Source organism: Anas platyrhynchos, chromosome 1 (genome assembly GCF_047663525.1).
Source record: "Anas platyrhynchos isolate ZD024472 breed Pekin duck chromosome 1, IASCAAS_PekinDuck_T2T, whole genome shotgun sequence".
Lineage (NCBI taxonomy): Eukaryota > Metazoa > Chordata > Aves > Anseriformes > Anatidae > Anas > Anas platyrhynchos.
The window spans coordinates 139882497-139901710 of record NC_092587.1 but is presented as its reverse complement, the minus strand read 5'-3'; the positions used below and the strand labels follow the sequence as shown (position 1 = coordinate 139901710).

Sequence of the window (19214 nt, the reverse complement as noted above, 5' to 3'; positions counted from 1 at the left end):
GTGTGCGAAAAAAAAAGGTATCCTGGACTGTATGAACAGCACAGCTCAACCGAGGGAAGAGGTTATGTGTCCCTATTAAACACCTGTTAGACCACAACTGGATTAGACATGTTCTAGGAACCTTGACACAGGGAAGATCGATTAAGTAAAGTTGGCAGAGAGCCCCAAGCTGCTTGGGGCTAGAGCACTTGCCCCATGAGGAGAGAAAGCTTCAGGGGGACCTAATAGCAGACCCCTCCTTACCTGTGAGAGAGAGAATCATAGAATTGTTAAGACTAGAAAAGCCCTCCAAGATCATCAGGTCCAACCACACCCCTGCCATCAATGTCATCCACTAAGCCATGTCCCCAAGCACCAGGCCCAACCTCTCCTTGAACACCCCCAGGGACGGTGACCCCACCACCTCCCTGGGCAACCCGTCCCAGTGCCTGACTGCTCTTTCTGAGCAGAAATGTCTCCTCATTGCCAGCCTGAACCTCCCCTGGCACAACTTGAGGCCATTCCCTCTAGTCCTATCACTGTTACCTGTGAGAAGAGGCCGACCCCCAGATCCCCACAGCTTCCTTTCAGGTAGCTGCAGAGAGCAATGAGGTCTCCCCTGAGCCTCCTCTTCTCCAGACCAAACACCCCCAGCTCCCTCAGCCACCCCTTACAGGACTTGTGCTCCAGGCCCTGCACTAGCTTCGTAGCCCTGCTCTGGACACACTCCAGGGCCTCGATGTCCTTCTGGTAGCGAGGGGCCCAAAGCTGAGCACAGCACTCGAGGTGCGGCCTCACCAGAGCAGAGCACGGGGGGACGATCACCTCCCTGCTCCTGCTGGCTGCACTGTTCCTGACACAAGCCAGGATGCTGCTGGCCCTCTTGGCCACCTGGGCACACTGCTGGCTCATGTTCAGGAGAGCTTCAACCAGCTGCCCCAGATCCTTTTCCTCTGCACAGCTTTCCAGCCACCCTGCCCCAAGCCTGTAGCGCTGCCTGGGGCTGTTGTGGCCAAAGTGCAGGACCCAGCACTTAGCCATGTTGAACCTCACTCCATTGGCCTCTGCCCATCAACCCAACCTGTCCAGGTCCCTATGCAAACTTACTGAGGGTGCACTCAATTCCCTCATCCAAATCATCAATAAAGATGTTAAAGAGGATGGGCTCCAACACCGATCCCTGGGGAACACCACTGGTGACTGGTCACCACCTGGATTTCACCACCACTCTGGGTCCAGCCATCTGGCCCATTTTTAACCCAGCAGAGCGTACCTGTCCAAGCCAAGGGCTGCCAGCTTCTCCAGGAGAATACTGTGGGAGAATGTGTCAAAGGCTTTGCTGAAGTCTAGGTAGACCGTGTCAGCAGCCTTTCCCTCATCCATCTGTTCATAGATGAGGTTGTTCAGGCAGGACTTGCCTCTCATAAGCCCACGCTGGCTAGGACTGATCTCCTCAATAACCGAGGGGATGGAGCCAGGCTCCTCAAAATGGTGCAAGGTGGGAGGACAAGTGACAGACATAAGATGAAAGAAGACAGGCTGACACCAGTTAAAAGTCTGTATTCTGCATATAACTTTATCTCCCACAAAGACAGATGGACAGCGGTGCAGGAGATTGGACCAGAAATCTGTGATCTACCTGCTAACCTCAATTTTCCTATCCTCTCATGTCATCTCACTTGTTTCTTGCACAAAAAGACAGCATTTCTTACCTGTGCTTCGCAAGCAGAACAATGCTCCACTACCAAAGTTATATGGACACACATTATGGTTTTGCACTCTGGTTGGTTCAGGTTTTACACCTGAGGACAAACCTTTAGAGAGCTTACGTCTATATAGAGAAAACCTGGGAAATTCTCATCACAGACTGTTGTGACCTTGAAGCAAATTTGAGGAACATTCAAACTTACACATACATTAAGAAATTTTAAGCACAATCTTCTTTTTCATGAAAACTGCCAGCCTGTCAGCAGTAGACACCTCTTTAAGCTAAATCTTACCGTGGAATAATAACAGGTACTGTCTAAAATGTTGTCCTTTCTCTGTACTTTGGAAGCAGTGATTAGCTCTGCTTTAACTCAGGTAGTTACCTAAAGCTTTGTAAATTGTGCACAATGCCAAGCAAGCTTGCTCATTAATACATTCTTTTCAGTACTTTCGAAGGTTGCAGCACCTGCAGTGTAATGAATCCTGTATCTGGATACATGCTGCGTGTAACTGGCAGTGCTCCCTCTGTTGGGGATTCACCAGGCTGCAGCGCTGTGGACACAATCCCGAACATGCTCGGTAAGGGCTGAGATCCTGGCTTTGTCACTCTAGGCCACCATTCTTAGTAAAGGCCTAATACCTGCTGTCCCTCAACACCAATGTGAGCAGACTGTGTGCCTGCTTTCCTGGGTGCCAGGACTTGTGCCATCTCTTAAGCATGCTCAGTACTTTGGATGCACTACATGTCCTTCCAGGCTGAAATTTCAGCTTTACTCAGTGGGAACACAGAAATCACCACACGGACTGTACATTGCAGCACAAGATGCTGTGCAGATACTGAAAGGAAGGGGGAAGCAAGAAAACCAACATCCATTTACCTGCCTCATTTTTTCCTTGCTATTCTATATCCTTTTGGCAGAGATCAGTCTTTTTTTTTGTGTCCTTCTGACTGCAGCCTGTAATTTGTTGAAAAATTGAGGTTTTTCAGCTCAAGTTTGCATTTCTGCCTTTGGCCTGTCTGCAGGAACCATTGCACTCTTCAGTGTACTACTACGCCTATCCTTTGTCTTTCTCCTGCACGCAGTATCTCTAGTTTTTATGTCCCTCTACTGATATGCCTATTTGTTTGAACTCCTACTAGTTTTTACTCCTCTCTGCAAGCATGCAGAAAGGATAAACATTCGTTTTCAGCCACTTGTATCCCTCTGATGTTCTCACAACACACAGCCATTAAGATTAACTCCTCTACAGTGACTCTAGCATGGGAGAGACTCACAGCGTGGTAAACTATGGGATTTATGCTTGCTGGAATGCAAATGACTTTATCATTTGATACAGCAGCAGCTTCCTAATTTTGACAACAACTCTTAAACCGTAAACAGAAATAGTCTTTAAATCATTGCACACAGTACTATTCAAGATAATCCCATGAAAGGTGTTATTTTGTATGTTTGGAGCTCATAATTACTAACCTAAATCAAACAGATACGCTTTAGGGCCTCCAGATTTCTTAGGTCTGCAATATTACCATGAGAAAAACATTAACTTTCACACAGATTATAGCTCTTAGGCTATTAATACTAAACACTTAGAATCAAGAAACACGTATGCAGTGACGTGTTTCCTGAAAGACAAACTGTACAACCTAGCAAGATGTGAATCGCTCCTTCTGTCACTCCCAAATGGGGAGTTCAGGTCCCTATTTTAAGATACATGTGAAGCCAGATGAGACTGTCTGCTAAGGAACAAGTTTGATACCTGAATGACAAAGCCTGACTCAATAAATTAAGCTGTCCATGGATACCCAGTCAGTTCTCAAGTAACTTTTGAACAGAAGCCATTTCAATTCCTGTTCTTTTCTTAGTACAGTAAAGGTAGAGTCATGCACCTTCATTGTAAACCTTTCCTAATAGCTGGGAAATGCACTGTCCATCATTAGTTACATCTATTCTGCTTACTTTCCTGCTTATCTAATCGTCTTTATAAAGGTCTCTAAAAGCTGGCCATAAACTGCAATAATCTAATCAAAATGCTCAAACATGAAGTAAAAACCCCAGCCATCTAGTATTTCAGACAAACATTAGCAACACTGAATTTTATATTTGTACACACGTAACCCTTCCGCAAATCTTTTAATCATCAGCATCATCTCTGCCACTTGTACCAGACGTGGTAAGAATTAAGCTTCCGTTTCATACACAAACACTGAACACAGGAGTTAAATTATTTATTTGAGAGAACGTAAATCCAACCAGCACACCTTATGACTTAATTTCTTTCTGCTCTACAGGTTTCAGACGACTTCTAATGATAAGCTCTCCCTTGCTCGTAAGAAAGGTGTCTGACATTTCCTCTTCTGTTGGCAATCCATGAGGTAGTTTCAGCGGCTGTATCCTAAAGGCAGAAGAGTTTGCTTAGTAAGGTTCTGTGACTAGAATGGAGTTATATTAAGTATTCCAAATAAAATAAATAGCTAACAAACCTGATCAGATGTTTAACAACTTTCAGTTTGGAATTCACAGAAGGAATATTTTTGTGCAGTCTTGGTTGATGTGCCTATAAAGGATAGCAGAGGTTTTCAAAATACACTTCTAAAGCACAAATCTCTGTTCACTGAACTTTCCACACTATCAGGAAAGATATAAACCATATATGCAAATTTAGATTTAGAGAAATAATAGTTGTGTATTACTGTTCAGCTCTTATATACATAATCCATTTCTCAGTTGTACTTTATAGTAGCTGTAAAGAAATTGAAGCTTAGTGACTGTAAAAATTGAAGTCCTTACAAATAAGCAAATGTGCAAAAAACCTGACACCTGAATTCTACCCTATTTCTCTACATATTTGACATGCATAACAAGTATGAACAACAACCATCACCACAATACCTTATCCAGTCCAAGATTATGTATTATCATCTTTTCCCAATATGGGCGACCAATAACACTTTTTATTCTAGTAACAACATGGATTTTGTGGGGCTGCTCAGGGTCGCCTCCATACTTTTCATGATCTCCAGGCCGTGGCTGAAATACCTAGAATAAAAGTGTCACAGACTGTTTTTCTAAACATGTGAATTATTATTACACTTTAAAAATATATTTTTATAATGTTTTGCAGATTAATGCATTGACTCTGAAGTTAAGCCATACGACTGCATGGAGATACGTAGAACCATAGAATCATTATGGCTGAAAAGCCCTGCAAGACCATCAGGTCCAACCACACCCCTACCACCACTGTCACCCACTAACCCATGTCCCCAAGCACCAGGCCCAACCTCTCCTTGAACACCCCCAGGGACGGTGACGCCACCACCTCCCCGGGCAACCCGTCCCAGTGCCTGACTGCTCTTTCTGAGCAGAAATGGCTCCTCATTTCCTACCTGAACCTCCCTGGCACAACTTGAGGCCATTCCCTCTAGTCCTATCACTGGTTATCATTGAGAAGAGGCTGACCCCAGCTCCCCACAACAGCACTTCATCCACATGTATCTGACAGAAGCACCTCTGTTCAGCCCATGAACGGTGAGTTTTTCCACAGGCTTTACGAATGATTTTAGGAAAAGTGAAACTAAAGGGTATCTTGCAGAAAGACAAGCTACAACACAAATTAAACCCAGCCTCCAGTCTCTTTGGTTTTAGAGCCATTTACCCACGTCTCCAGAAATGTGCCACAGCACAGAATTCAGCCCCAAATTAAGCAGGTTGATGCTTAATTCTCAGCGTCCTCAGCCAGGGCAGCACGTACCTCCTTGGGAATCCTCGACCTGGTGAACATCTGACGGGCCCAGACTGCGGGCGCTACCCCCTCGGCCCTCCTCCCCAGCACCTAAAAAAAACATTATATATTAAAAAAACCATGTAATTTGTCGTCTTACAACACCCTCCAGCAGATTATACAGCCGCTTAAATTCATATTCGGCGTGCACGCAGCCTGCATTTACTACATCTCGCGGCGGCTGAAGGCAAAGAAAACACCCCGACACTGAGGTACCCCGACCTTTCCCGGCCAGCAGAGACCCCGACAGACCCCTCAGGACCCCAACCAGCCCCTCACAGCCCCCAGGGACCCCCGGGCACCTTCCACCCAGCTACCACCCCCACGGCGCCGCGCCCCGCCGCCATTTCGTGGCGCAGCTCCCCGGCCGGGCACCGCCACCGCTGCGCCCGAGTTCCGAGGCGGGGGAAGGACAAGGCTGAGGCACAGCCCCCTCCCCCGCCTCGGTTTCCATTTCCCCGGCAGCCCGTCCCCGTCCCCGTCCCCTCCCGGACCCCTCCCGGTCCCCATGTCGCGGGCGGGGGGCGATGGCACCGCGGCGCTGGAGCGGGCTGGTGCGGAGACGGTGAAGCGGGCGGTGGAGCTGGACCTGGCGTCTCGTTTCCAGGAGTCGCTGGTGTGCTACCAGGAGGGCATCGACCTGCTGCTGCAGGTGGTCAAAGGTACCGGTCCCATCGCTGTCCCTGTCCCCATCCCCGTCCCCATCCCGCTCCCAGTCCTCGTCCCCAGCCCCGTCCCCCCGGGAGGTGCCGGTGCCCGGGTGGCCGAGGTGTGGAGGGCACCGACCCGCGCGGTTTGGCTTCGCAGGCACAAAGGATGAGGCAAAAAAGCAGCGTTACCGGCAGAAAATATCCGAGTACATGACCAGGGCTGAGGACATTAAAAAGCACATCGAGAAGGAGAAACAAGGTGGGGAGCTGAGACCGACCCGTGCGTCTTTAACTGGCCGGCATCAGGTGGGCAGGGTGGTTAATGTGGGATTTCTGGCGGGGTCTTTACTGAAAAATCCTTTTTTTTTTTTTTCAGACGGCAAATACCATAAGCAAATCAGGATAGAGGAAAATGCAACAGGTTACAGCTATGAAAAGCTTTTCCAAGAGTATCTGACCGAGATAGTTTCTGAAGTTTGGGTGGAGGACCCATACATTAGGCACGTTCATCAGGCAAGTGGATGTTCAGCATAGCACATGCATGTAACAACCAAAAAAATCCAGGTTACTAAATTAAACAAAACTTTTACAGTTGTATAACTTCCTACGGTTCTGTGAGATGCTGGTTAAGGGGCCATGCAAAGTGAAAACTATCCACCTCCTCACTTCCTATGATGAAGTAAGTGCATAGATCTTGGTTTCTTTTTCCCCGTTCTCAGGTGACACCACACAAACACACGCAACGTGTGTATGTATGTAAAACTGAAATATAAATTTATTCTTACTTACACGAACTTGTTAGAGAAAGGCTTTGATGCCTTTGATGCAGAAAACACAGATTAAGAGAAAAATTAAATGTGATAGTTGAATATAAGTAATCTCATACATTCAGAGTTCTTTGATAAGTCTAACAAATCCTTGGTAAGACGGATCTTAAATGAAAAAGATATTTTTGGTAAAAAATTTGTTGTTGAAAATGCCATCAAAAACAAAGTGTCAATATATTTTTTTTTCCTTTTCAAACAGCTTATATAGCTATCATTTTAGATGCTTTGATGAGCTAAAACCTTTCAAACTATCCCTGCATTTATTCTATATCAAATAGTAATCTGTATCTAGTTCTCAAGGGCTGAGGGCGAGCTCTTCCTCCACATCCTGTAGTGTATCTGTAATCTGTCTGTTTCTTATCCTGTCAACAAAAATACAAATATACTCTCATCCAAGAAACTTTCTTTGAGTTTAAATTATTATTAAAACGTAACGTTTTTTGGGGGGATTTTAGGAAGAGGTCACCAAAAATAGAATGTGTGGTTTCAAAAAAAAATAAATAAAGTAATATTTTTACTTCTATCAGGGCAGTGGGAGGAATCAACAGACAAGTGGCTTGGAAGAAATAGAACAGTCATTGAGGAACTATGGAGTAACGCTGAATGTTTCCTTTTCATCTTCAATACATGATCGAGAAATTAGGTGAGTGATATAAAAAGTCACTGAATGCCAGTTAAAGTCAAACTACTACGTAATGCTAACTTCTGAGATAATTTCTAATTACAGCTGTAGTTAGCAAAGTGGAAGGCACTGGCCCTCACTGGATAAAGTTAGTCCTCCACAGCTTCACAGTTATCTTTTTTTTTTTCTGGAACAGAAGAGTGCTTTCCATTGTTCCATTGTTTGTACAGGTATCAGCCATGCTAAGAAATAATTGTGAAGGAGCTTGTAAGTCATGTGAATATAACTGTTTTTTTTCAATGTGGTCATACACTTACGGTTTTCAAATTTGTTAATTTTGTAAACAGATTCAACAATGGATGGATGATTAAGATTGGAAGGGGTCTTGACTATTTTAAGAAACCAGAGGTAAAAATACTTTGACCTCTTTAATTAACTAACACTGTAGAATAGCTTGTTCTGTGTTACCCATGTCAATTCTGTCAATTTTTGTAGGGCCGCTTCAGCATTGGATACTGTGACTTTGACTTGCGGCCTTGTCATGAAACTACAGTGGACGTCTTTCATACTAAACATACAAAGAAAATGTGACAGCTGCTTTTAGTGAATGTTTTTATAAGCATAAAACTGTAATCATGACTGGAAGATACCACTTGGGTCCAGCTGTCCACCACCAGAAGCAAATCCATAATAGGTATTTTGTCCAGCACTCCTTTTTTAATCTATAGGATTAAGAATATTTGTGCCTTTCCACTCTGAGAAAACAAAATCATGCAGTTCTCCCACTGTGCTTATTTATTCTGTAATATTAAGGAATACAAGCAATGTCTAAATTGGAGCTTACGGAGTAGGGGTTTATACTATACCTCAGTACGGGCTCTCAAAGGCCTCTTTACTGTCATTTCTAGTTTTACTATTAATTTTCTTTGTCTTGAGCAAATTTTGGGGTTTGTATCTTTAATTGACCACCTCGCAAACTTTTGTGGCTGAGGCACCGCTTCAACCCACATGTTCTCTTTGATAAGCAGCCCATGTATTTCATCTGGGTCTTGTACTCTAGTCAAGACAACTTTTCTGCTGTGTTTTAATCAATCCCTTAATAACTGACTTCACAGACTACAAGTAACCCCAAATGTAGCATTCCATTCTCTAAGCTCCTTGCATGCAAACATTGTAGAGTTCAGTATGCGGACATTTTAGAGTCTTCTTGTACATTTCTCTGAATAATGGATTTGGGGCTGGAAAGGATGCAAGCAACGTTCTAGCTGTATTCTTCTCACTATTATTCGTATATGTGCTTGTATTCCCTGGTGCATTTCCATCCTTTGCATTAAGCTTGGAAAAGCATATGGTCCTCCTTCCTCTCATTTTAATGTCTGTCCTCTTACCGCAGTCTGAACTGTAAGTAGCTCTGCTACTTAGTCCCCTAAAAAAAGTAATAACTAATTTTTAAATTCTTCTAGAAGTTGGAAACCCAAAACTTTGTTGTTAATGTTGATCCTAAGGGATATGCTAATTGAAAAAAATGACAAAAAAACTTTTCCATCTTCCCTTCATCCTCTGGAAACCGCAAATTATCACCTGAGCTGCTGCTGCTTTTTCTCCTAAAACAAGATTATTTTTTTTAACCATTGCCAGAAAAATTGCGCATTCTGACATGCAGAACAGGCAGTGGCCTCTTTTGCAAGTCCCATAAGGAATTTTCAACCTCAGAACTGACACGTGCCTTATGCTTTCTATGCCTTGTAATACAACATGTTTCTCTAGTTTTAAGCCCCTGGGCTGTGGTCCTGTACCAGTGCCACAAGAGGCAGCCCTGTCTTCCTTCTCTTGCACATTGCTAGAAACTTTTTAGAAGTTTCTTTTTCCTGATGGCTCATGTATTCCATTATCCTTTTCTCTCTCTCTTTTTTTTTTTTTTTTAATTTGCTTTATTCCTCTTTCACCTTTTGTCATCGAATGCTGCTATTCTTTTAGTCTTAACTCTGATGCAACATATCTATTCCACAGCTGTCAACAGCTGCTCTTCGCCTTGTTTTCTGGGTGACAAGTTGCCTTCTTTATTTGCATAATAATGTCTCAGCTTCTCAGTGTTAAATCAGAAAAAGAGTAACTTGTGCCACAGAAGCTGTACGCTATCAGTTGGTCTCCCTAAACATTCCATAGAAGCTCCCCGTCTTCCTGCTGTGAAAATGTGTCTGGTCACTGTCATCAATTTTATTCAGTTGTGTGTAATATATGCCAATTTTTCATGTGAATAAAGGTTATTTTTTATGATTTGTAATTTTAGTCATCCATTTAAATTATTTTCTGTACTACATAGGGCAACTCCAAGATGTTTGATTTCTGTGTCTTGTAATACAACATGCTTCTCTGTTCCACTAGTAAGCCCCAATTATTTGGTCTGGTACCAATACCACAAGAGGCAGCCCTGGTTTTCCCTCTCTTCATTGTAGAACTTTTTCTGTGTTTTCTAATTGTGAAATCAGAAGCTAAGGCTAATGATTTCCTTCCACTTCTTGTGGATATGAAGCATTTACATACGTACAACTAAGCCTTCAGTGACATACTAGTTGGCAGCGTGCTGCAATTTTTACTTGCAAGTCCTTTATCCCTGCATAGTTCTTTCATTGTCAGTAGGAACAATGCCAGAAGAGGAATGGGCATCAGAAAATGGAAAATAAAAATCAGTTGTCCTCTTCAGCATTTATGTTATCAGAGCAATAGAAGAGCACAAGTTTTGCAATCATTTTACTTATTTCAGGGACTCCAGCATATTGTTGCATGAGATGATCTTGGAAGTCTTTTCCGACCTTAATGATTCCATGATTTCTCTCCTAAAACATGAGTATTTAAGTAAACAAGAGTTTCTGGACCAAGAATAATCCCTCTGGACAGTTTTATTTTGAATTTAATTTAGACAAAACAGTGTACTTGAGTAGCACCTTGGAGTACAGAGTGCCTAATGTACCCTAATTTCAGTGGCATGCATTTTTTTGATTGGCACAAGGAGGCACCCAAAAGAAAAACAATCCCAAACCACAGATTTGAGACGCTCTCTGGGAAAAAAGCAAATGATTAAGCATTTTAAAGGATAGTTAGAAAAATACCTGATTCCTGCTAACCCTTTGTTCCCCTAAGAATCGCTACAGGAGGAAGAAGAGTCCAAGGAGGGTATTTGTGTTTTCCCTTGCTCTCCCCCTGTAATACTGGCGGATCCATAAGCGTCACTGGATTATCAGGACGTGCCAAATTTTTCTGCAGTCGCAGGTCAGAGGGGACCTGTGATACAAGCACCTTAACAGCAGCTGCCAGGGCCAGGATGTTCACACCCCATGGACTCCTGGAGATAGAAGATAGCCAAAGAATTTCCAAACATGAGAGGAACCTCAGAAATTTAGAGAATTGTGAACTGTTACCAATTGTTATAATCCAAGTTAGGCTGATATAGACCAGCTTGTGAGTTGTTAAGCCTCATGAAATCAGACAGTGATTAATAGGGAAAGCTGGCTGGCCTTCCAAGGAACAATACTGAACTTAGGTCAGCTGCAAATCATCTTCAGGTGACACAGCCAGTCTGCCCAGGAAAAACAGACTGGGCCAAAATACGTAACTGTAATAAACAGAGTATGGGGGAGTCCCTTCCAGGCTGCTTGGACTACCCCAAGGAAGTTTTTCACTGGCATACTGGCATAGACAACACTGCTGAAAAAGCTCCAGAGGCTGTGGCAGCTGCCTTCGTTGTAGGCTTTCAGCCAAAAATTCAAGAGCAATTACGATTTGTTGCTGTTGTGTGGCAGACTAAACCTCTTAACTGAAGGAGTTACCCTTGCTAATCTCTGCAGTGCATGTCAGGAGAGAGAGACAGTGACACTAAATTCATGGCACTGCAAATTCAACATTTTGCTCCTGGAAATGCCAGCAGAAATATAGGAGCTAGAAGAAACTGAGGCAGGAGAAGAAGAGGAATAGAAAAGACTCGTCCTCCATGCCACAGTCTCAGAAATGTAATTAGGACATCCCGTAGGACATAAACATCATTGCTCCTTTACTTTCTTTAGACCAGATTTGTCTTTTTTTATCTTGCCCTCTTAATGTCAAGATTGCTTCTCGCCTACTTGACACTGGTGCTCCTCGATCCAATTTATGTGCTCTGATTTTCCTGTAGCCCCACTTCTGATCACCATGCTTTCAAGCCTTGCTGCCCCTCTTAACCTAGAAAAAGACTTATGAAAATTGCTTGTACTACATACTGTGCCCCGGTTGGAATCTACTTTGATGTGCCTGCTCCTAAACAGGGCAAATTTACAGCTCTTCTTGCTGAGCCTCCCATTTACAATTTAAGTACTCCTCAAGGGTAATTCGGTGGAGTCATATAGCCTGGAAGTACATAAACTCTGTAACAGCCTCATTTGGGCAGTGTTCCCGTCAGCAGAGACTGTCACGCTGCTGCACTGTGTTCTCTCCTATAGCCACGGCAATAAACTGCTCCCATTCTGACCTAGTCAAAATGGCATTCAGGTTATTCTGCAACAACAGTGAAATAAATCTTCAGCCTTTCTTTCATGATACTTTGGTATTGAGCTGTTATTATGATTTAACATGAAAACTGTCACTTTCAGTTCACTATTGCCTTCCAGTGGCAAGTTTTCTGCTAGTAACATGAGGAAGCTCTTCCTCCATCTGTATTCCCCCTTTTGGCTTACACACCAGTGCTTACAGCAGCAGCGACTCCCATCATTGTGCCTGGTAGGAAGGAGGCACGTGGAAGGCACTGAGACATGGCCTTTGAGCTGCTATCTGCAGGGAAGGAGATAAAGACTAAGAAGCCAATGCATGAGCACGGCATCAGTTTTCCATCCACCCCATCTGGTCTCTGTCAGCCAATTTGTACCGTCTTTGCCACAGAAGCAGTGTGGGATGCCTGCACCATTCTCCTTGGTTTAAGCAGCAATGATGTCTGTCAGCATGGGGCAATAAAGGGCTGCTGCCTCTTTCAGTGGCTTACATCTTACAACTTGGGAACCTTTAATACAGGCAGAGTGAAATCTAATTGCCAGTAGGTAGTATTTAGCAAAAGCACAAGATGAAACAGTTTTGATAGCTAATAAAGAAGAGTAAAAGCTTGTAGAAATTAACCCTTTAATTCTGTTTTCAATAAATTAGCAGCAGAGGTTTAATTAATAATTTCAAAATGCGAGTCACATTAACATTGTCATATTCTCACATAACAGATTCCACTTGCTGTGCAACTCGTCATCTTGTGGACACATTCTTAGTAATGTGCTTGATAATGCAGTGGTTTCGGTTGGGCAAAACTTACTGCCAGAAAGGCTCTTCACCAGTTCACTGCACAGGGCTGGTGGCAGCCACTGCTCCGGCAGATCAATGTTACAGGCTTCAATTCTTCCATGCTTTACATCCATATCTACTTTAACATCAAGAACAGAATCCTTATAGACCATGTTAAAACACGTACTAACGCTGAACTTTGGTGTCTTCCCATAAATCCATTCCCAGGTTTGTAGTTCTTTAGATTTATTATTAATTCCAGGAAGCACAGTCTCATCAGTTGGGTTTATTAAGGTGATATGATGATCTATTTGGTGTTGCATAGCATATTCTTCAGCAATGGCATCCAGTAGCATCTCACAAGTTAAACTAGGATCCTCTTCGAAGAGATTTTTCACTGATGCAGGCACACTGGGAGTGGCATTGCTTTTTAGTCCTTTATAAGGGCTCTTTAGCACATCAGATAAAACAAACTTATCTGCATTACAGAGTAAGGTACAGTGGTGATAAGCGGTTGTCCTTCCCAGCTTTGCAGCAGTACCTGAGATTTTGTATTGCCTATCTAGCAAGATGTCATACCTGTCAGTGACATGGATATTTAACTGTGGCCGCAAGGCTTTCAGTGCCTTCACAACTAGCTTCAAGTTTTCCATTCGTTCATATTTTTTCCTCGTTGTGAAGAAAGTCAAATTGATATTGCCTAAGTCATGGTAAACTGTCCCTCCTCCACTTCTCCTCCGGGCTAATTTTATATTTTTTTGCCTCATTAGCTTGAGATTGCATTCCTGCCAGGGATTCTGATGTCTCCCTATTACCACAGCTGGGGAATTTCTCCACAGGAAGAGGACCTGCCGGTTCTCTAAATTCATGTGGTCATGGATCCAGTCTTCCACTGCTAGATTGTGGTAAACATCATTAGAAAGAGACTGGATAATGAGTCCTCCACTAGCTGCGTCTCTGAAGCCAGCTTTTGGAGTCCTGAGGATGCAGGATAACTGTAGGCAGTTCTTGAATGATGACTGAAGTACCATGTTTTTAATAATGAAATAGGAGATGAAAAGAATATGTGGCCTGGTAAAGATGAAGATGGCAAGCACACAATCCGCTGTTGTGACAGCAAGGAACTGCTAACTGCAGTCATGCTCTTCCCAAAGTAGAAATGATCTCAAACTGCTGAGTTACAAGGCAGCCTTCTTCTCCAGAGGCTGACGATGCTGTTCCATCCCTGCCATGTGCTTCACACAAAAGCTGGGGCTGTCCGAGGAGCGTTTCCTTGCAGTTGGTCACCTCTAGCGCCTGAAAGACCAAGGGAACAGGTTGGAAGCAAGCTGTATTTTCTCCCTCAATACATTCTCGCTTGTGTTTTGCTAAACTGAGCTGTAGCACTCCAGCTTTATGAATACCTTTTCACCGATAAGAGCACCACACGAGTGCACTGACTCCGTGAGGAGAAAGGTCAGGGAACCCCTCAGCCCCGCGCCCCCCAGCCGCCATCTTATAAACCCCCCGTCGCCATCTTCTCCCCCCTCCCACCTCACCGGCCGGCTCCACGCTGCTCCTGGCGGGGCGGGGAGAGAACGGGGGCGCCGTTAAAGCCGTTTAAAATCGTTAAAGCCGTTGGCGGCCCCGCAGCACCCTCCTCAGCGCCTTCCGCTTCCCGGGTTAGAGGTGCTGGAGCGTGCGCCGCCGGCAGGGGCGGTCTGGGCTAAAGCCCTGCTTTAAACCAACAAGCAGCCCCAGTGGGGGAATGTGGTAAAGGTTTGTACGTGTGTACATGGTATTGAACGGAACGGGCCAGTGCTGATCGTCGCTCGGACCGTGACAGCTAAATTCACAACATATAAACAACATATAAAAGTGGATGGCTTGTGCAAGACCAGTCTGTGCAATTAATTCCTCGCCACGGGATGTTCTGGATGCTAGAAGCGTTCACGACTTCACAGGGAGACTGAACAAGTAAAGACCAATGCACAGAGGCTTAGCAAATTCAGAGAAAATATCCACGGTGTTCATGAAGATACAGAGCCTAAATGCTGGTGGCGTAATTGATAGCAAGTTGGAAATGATCAAAGGCTAGATAATTACAGACTGTATGCACCAGATTGTCTTCATATTTGTACTGATTAGGGCAGTTCTTAAAGTCTGCAAGACCTAAGCCATAATTCTACAAGGCCTATCATCTGTATTTAAATTGAGACTTGGGGGGCAATGCTCGGACCTGAAAGTTTAAGTTTTATCCTCAGTGGTACCCATATCTCTTGCCAATGTACATGTATTCATGAAGGATACCTTACATGCTTTCTCTCTCATTCCTCAGTAATAGAACTCCCAAGATATGAAGGAATTGTAGACAAAAAGGTGGAAGAGTGGGTTGTGAGAAATCACAAATGTAGGCTATTCCTTTTGAAGAAGAACAGTGACAAGTAGGATTCTTTTTTTTCTTTCTTGTTCTAGAATTAAGTGACTTGGAAAGAAACACCAAACTGATATCCTTATTCAGATGAAACGAATCATTCGAGGAAGCAAATTGGGGTTGGGAATGTAATTCCCAGATTTCTGTATGTTCACTTTACCAATAAAATTGTTCATTGTGGGACCTGAATCAACTTCTTCTGAGTGAAGAAACAATCCTAGGACACCTACATTCCTTGAAATGTGAAGGAGGAGAAAAAAGGCAGATAAAGGGTGAAAGATTAAAAATGTGAGCTTGGGGTTGTTTCCCGCTGAAGAACTGGAGCATTCACAGCAGGAACATAACTTATAAAACCCTTAAAAGAAATGTGTGGGTGTAGTAGGGCAAGTGAACAGAAAGAAACTGCTACCACATGAGAGAGAGACTAAAAGGAGCCTGATGTGACATGCACCCCAGCACTTGGCATATTGCGTTATCACATTAAAAAACAAGTTGGTAATTATTCTGAACATTTTGAAGTGGGCATAACTTGTTGCTAAATTAGACTGGTGATAGCTCAGCTTGGCACCGGGGTGGACTGTTCCCTTAATCCGTAGCATAAAAAGCACATGGACTTCATCCATAAAACCGTGTTGATTTAGAGTTCCAAATATTAGTTGGTATAATGCAAAGGTGAACTCGAGCCCTTGAACGCTGGTCGGAGGAAGTGAAACGAATCCTTTGGGATTTCTTATGTTACTGAAAGAAAAAATATGCGGGAGGATTTGTTTCCATTTTATAGCATTTATAGTATTTAGCCCTCAGAAATTTGTGTTGCGTCGCTTCCACGTTTTGCCACGGGGTGTCAGTAAAAACATACCGTCAGATGTTGGACGCCTTGCTTTTCAGGGTGAAAGAAGCCTAAGGCAACTTTTTTTAATTTTAATTTTTATTTTTTTTAGTTAGAACCAGAATTTGCTAAAAATGTTGTGTGCAGAACACTAGGTGGACGGTTAAAAATGCCTTGGGGGTGTTTCTCATGTGCTGATGAGTAAAATACATAGTCAATGAGAAGTACTTTTCCTGAAAAGTTGCTATTGCTGAGGGCAAACCCAGCAAGATAATTCGAAATATTGTCAATATGCAAAAAGCATGAATTTATAGACCGAATTTATAAGAGCATGAATTTACAGACTGGATTATATTGCATTATAAACCAGAATGTGCATTCACCTCTTGACAGGATCCAGCAACAGCTGCTTAGTGACACTTTTCCTGATTTTATTTTTATTTTTATTTTTAAATTTCTAATCTCTTGCTTGTTTTTGCCTCTAGTGTTTCAGCCCTGAGACCTGTGAGGATTTTGGAAGCGGCATTAAGGAGCAGAGGAGCCGGGACGGGGGAGGCAGCGGCGGCGTGAGGCGGGCAGCACGCGGGCCGTTGCCCGGCGCCCAAGGGACGCGCGGGGCGCAGCCGTTGGGGCGTGGCGGGCCCGGCCCGGGCAGCAGGGCGGGGGGAGCCAGGAGGGGAGCGCAGCGGGGTGAGCAACCGGGACGGGACGGGGGGCGACCGTCTGTCTGTTTAAAGTAGCTGGACGTGGGCTAGTCCGTGGGATCTGACTGAATGCAGGATGCTGGTCGGTGCTCGGCTGAACATGAGCCAGCAGTGTGCCCAGGTGGCCAAGAGGGCCAGCAGCACCCTGGCTTGTGTCAGGAACAGTGCAGCCAGCAGGAGCAGGGAGGTGATCGTCACCCTGTACTCGGCTCTGGTGAGGCCGCACCTCAAGTACTGTGCTCAGCTTTGGGCCCCTCACTACCAGAAGGACATCGAGGCCCTGGAGTGTGCCCAGAGCAGGGCTACGAAGCTGGTGCAGGGCCTGGAGCACAAGGCCTGTGAGGAGCAGCTGAGGGAATGGGGGTGTTTGGTCTGGAGAAGAGGAGGCTCAGGGGAGACCTCATTGCTCTCTACAGCTACTTGAAAGGAAGGTGTGAGGAGCTGGGGGTCAGCCTCCTCCCGCAAATAACTTCAAAAAGTTCTTTTCCACAGATTGAGTAAAAGTAGTACTGTGAGGGAGCAAATGCTGCATATTCTACCTGCAAATTTGAATCCTTAGCACAGTGAGATGCTGAGGCACTAGCAGCTTGTAAATGACTGTGACCTGCTATCTTCCCTTTCTGGAAAGACTTTGGTGATGCACATAATTGGAGATGGTTGTGAGTATCTCGGTCAGAGAGAACAGAATGTTAGGATAGGATCCACTTATGTAATTTGACATGTCAAATGATGGTGGGTGTAATAGAGATGTCCAGGCTGTCTTCACTGTCAGAAGAAAGAAACAGGTACTCCTAGAACGTGATTAATTTTAGGATGAATGTCCAAAATGGATCATGTGAATTGCACTTAGAAGTCTCTTTGTAGATACCCAGAATTGTCAGCTGAATCATAGTCCTAAACAAAGCCACCACTTAGGGTGCTGCTTAAAAACATGTTGAGGCTATTGGTCAGCCTGATGGTGACCGGGATTTGACTCAGACTAGGGTGTATGTGGTAGTGAAATAACACGGTGAACCAGCTGCCCTAAAGTTCCTTGAAACTCTTGAATGTAAGTATGGACAGAAGCTGTTGTGGTCATGGTGCTGGTGCTGAAGAACTTCCTGCTGGTGAACAGTTGCATGTTTGTATTCTAGTGCTGGATCTGTGGGCTTCTTCCAGTATCACAGGCACAGTGCACTGGCAGGTACTGAACTGCACTGCGAGGCATCGGTTTGCTTGCCACTCTCCCTGCCTCGCTGCCTCTTCCTTCTCTCACTGAGGGGCCCGCTCCAGCAACCTTACTTTATCATACTTATTCTTAGAAAGTTGCCAGAGAGCACTCTATCTTTCTCTCCTTTCTTTTATTCCAAAGTGTTTATGGATTTCTGAGGAATCACAGGCTGCACTACTATTAGTTGATGATAAGTAGCTGCATGTCCCTGTGTTTGACTGAATGGAGTTTGAGTGTTTACAAGTGTTTCTGCCCATGCTTGATATGTTAGGAGATGCTGGTAGATGGAAATAATTTGCACGTTATGTCCACGTTTCTTACTAACATGTATTTCTTCTGTCTTGTTATAGCAAATGATGATGATAATGCTATTCTCCATCCTTTTGTGGGTAGGGATTACAGAGGTGGTACTGTTGTCATCCCTGGTTTGTGTTGCTGGAACAGGCTGTCATAAGCTAGAGCAGAGTGCAAAGACATGCTAGGAGCAAAGTTGTTTGTACTTCAGGGTTTTTGTTGGCTATGAAGTTTTGTTGGTAGAGTACTATTGGGTTTTGAGTCCATAAAGCCTTAAGGGATCAGTATTTTTGTCTGCTTAGACACCACTTTCACCGTATAGCATCATGTACACAACTGCAATTAGTTAAGACACTCAATTACAATTCCTGCTTCATAAAGGAGATGGCTAAAAAAAAATATTTCCATGAAGAATCCTTGATTTTGTAGTCTAAATATGGCAGCTCTGAGTGCATGTCGGAACTTTCTTGGTTTTCCAAGAGCAGGAGAAGAGGGGAGAAAGGTATAAATTGGCTGGATGGAGCGATGCAAATGCTTTTGGTATCACTGGTTACTCGTGGCTTGTCATTGTAGGTGTTTACGTAATAGATGATCCGATGCAGAGTAGGATTTAGCTTCCATGCCCTTCGTTAGCAGTTCTGTTCTCACTGTCAAAAGTGGGCACCGTTGTGGACTTCCTTCAGTAACAGCACAGCTGTATTCTCCCCAACCTGTATAACTCAGTAAAAGGGCACGAATTCCAAACCACAGGTACAGAAACGGCCTGTACTTCTCTTCATGCATGTTTTCTGTTTGTTTTTTTCTTTTTAAAACTGCTTTTTCACTCAAACACTCAGAGTAATTATCACATTTCTAGGTTTGTGACTATGCTTAGGTATTAATTCAGTAGCATTAGTTGGATCAG

General features: G+C 44.1%; 4 protein-coding genes across 12 annotated transcripts in view; 2 read left to right on the top strand and 2 right to left on the bottom strand.

The window, feature by feature from the left end:
* Nucleotides 1-3892: 3892 nt before the first annotated feature.
* MRPL30 (mitochondrial ribosomal protein L30) lies at nucleotides 3893-5918 on the bottom strand. The gene is made up of 5 exons (XM_027446367.3): nucleotides 5772-5918; nucleotides 5440-5520; nucleotides 4578-4724; nucleotides 4169-4242; nucleotides 3893-4080 (listed from the first exon to the last, which is right to left on the bottom strand). Exons 1-5 carry the CDS (start codon nucleotides 5814-5816, stop codon nucleotides 3948-3950), a joined length of 480 nt encoding a protein of 159 aa, XP_027302168.3. The 5' UTR covers nucleotides 5817-5918; the 3' UTR covers nucleotides 3893-3947.
* MITD1 (microtubule interacting and trafficking domain containing 1) lies at nucleotides 5856-9852 on the top strand. The gene is made up of 7 exons (XM_005013433.6): nucleotides 5856-6131; nucleotides 6277-6378; nucleotides 6496-6632; nucleotides 6712-6798; nucleotides 7474-7589; nucleotides 7916-7976; nucleotides 8064-9852. Exons 1-7 carry the CDS (start codon nucleotides 5978-5980, stop codon nucleotides 8157-8159), a joined length of 753 nt encoding a protein of 250 aa, XP_005013490.4. The 5' UTR covers nucleotides 5856-5977; the 3' UTR covers nucleotides 8160-9852.
* Nucleotides 9853-12693: 2841 nt separating this feature from the next.
* LIPT1 (lipoyltransferase 1) lies at nucleotides 12694-14553 on the bottom strand. 3 transcript variants are annotated; one of them, XM_027446337.3, is made up of 2 exons: nucleotides 14399-14553; nucleotides 12694-14156 (listed from the first exon to the last, which is right to left on the bottom strand). In XM_027446337.3, exon 2 carries the CDS (start codon nucleotides 13889-13891, stop codon nucleotides 12770-12772), a length of 1122 nt encoding a protein of 373 aa, XP_027302138.1. In that variant the 5' UTR covers nucleotides 13892-14156; nucleotides 14399-14553; the 3' UTR covers nucleotides 12694-12769. The 3 variants fall into 3 exon arrangements, with proteins under 3 accessions (XP_027302138.1, XP_021123716.1, XP_027302144.1); XM_021268041.4 differs by having other exon boundaries at nucleotides 14394-14545; XM_027446343.3 differs by lacking the exon at nucleotides 14399-14553 and adding an exon at nucleotides 14264-14385.
* Nucleotides 14554-14641: 88 nt separating this feature from the next.
* Nucleotides 14642-19214, top strand: part of TSGA10 (testis specific 10) — a 34929-nt gene continuing 30356 nt past the window's right edge. For 3 of the 7 annotated variants that reach the window (XM_072030868.1, XM_072030839.1, XM_072030861.1), the window contains exons 1-2: nucleotides 14642-15768; nucleotides 16588-16792. The gene's annotated coding sequence lies outside the window, so the exon portion shown is untranslated. Of the gene's footprint in view, nucleotides 15769-16587; nucleotides 16793-16847; nucleotides 17466-17496; nucleotides 19061-19214 lie in introns of those variants that run through there. The other 4 variants (XM_072030843.1, XM_072030841.1, XM_072030858.1 and 1 more) reach the window with 4 other exon arrangements.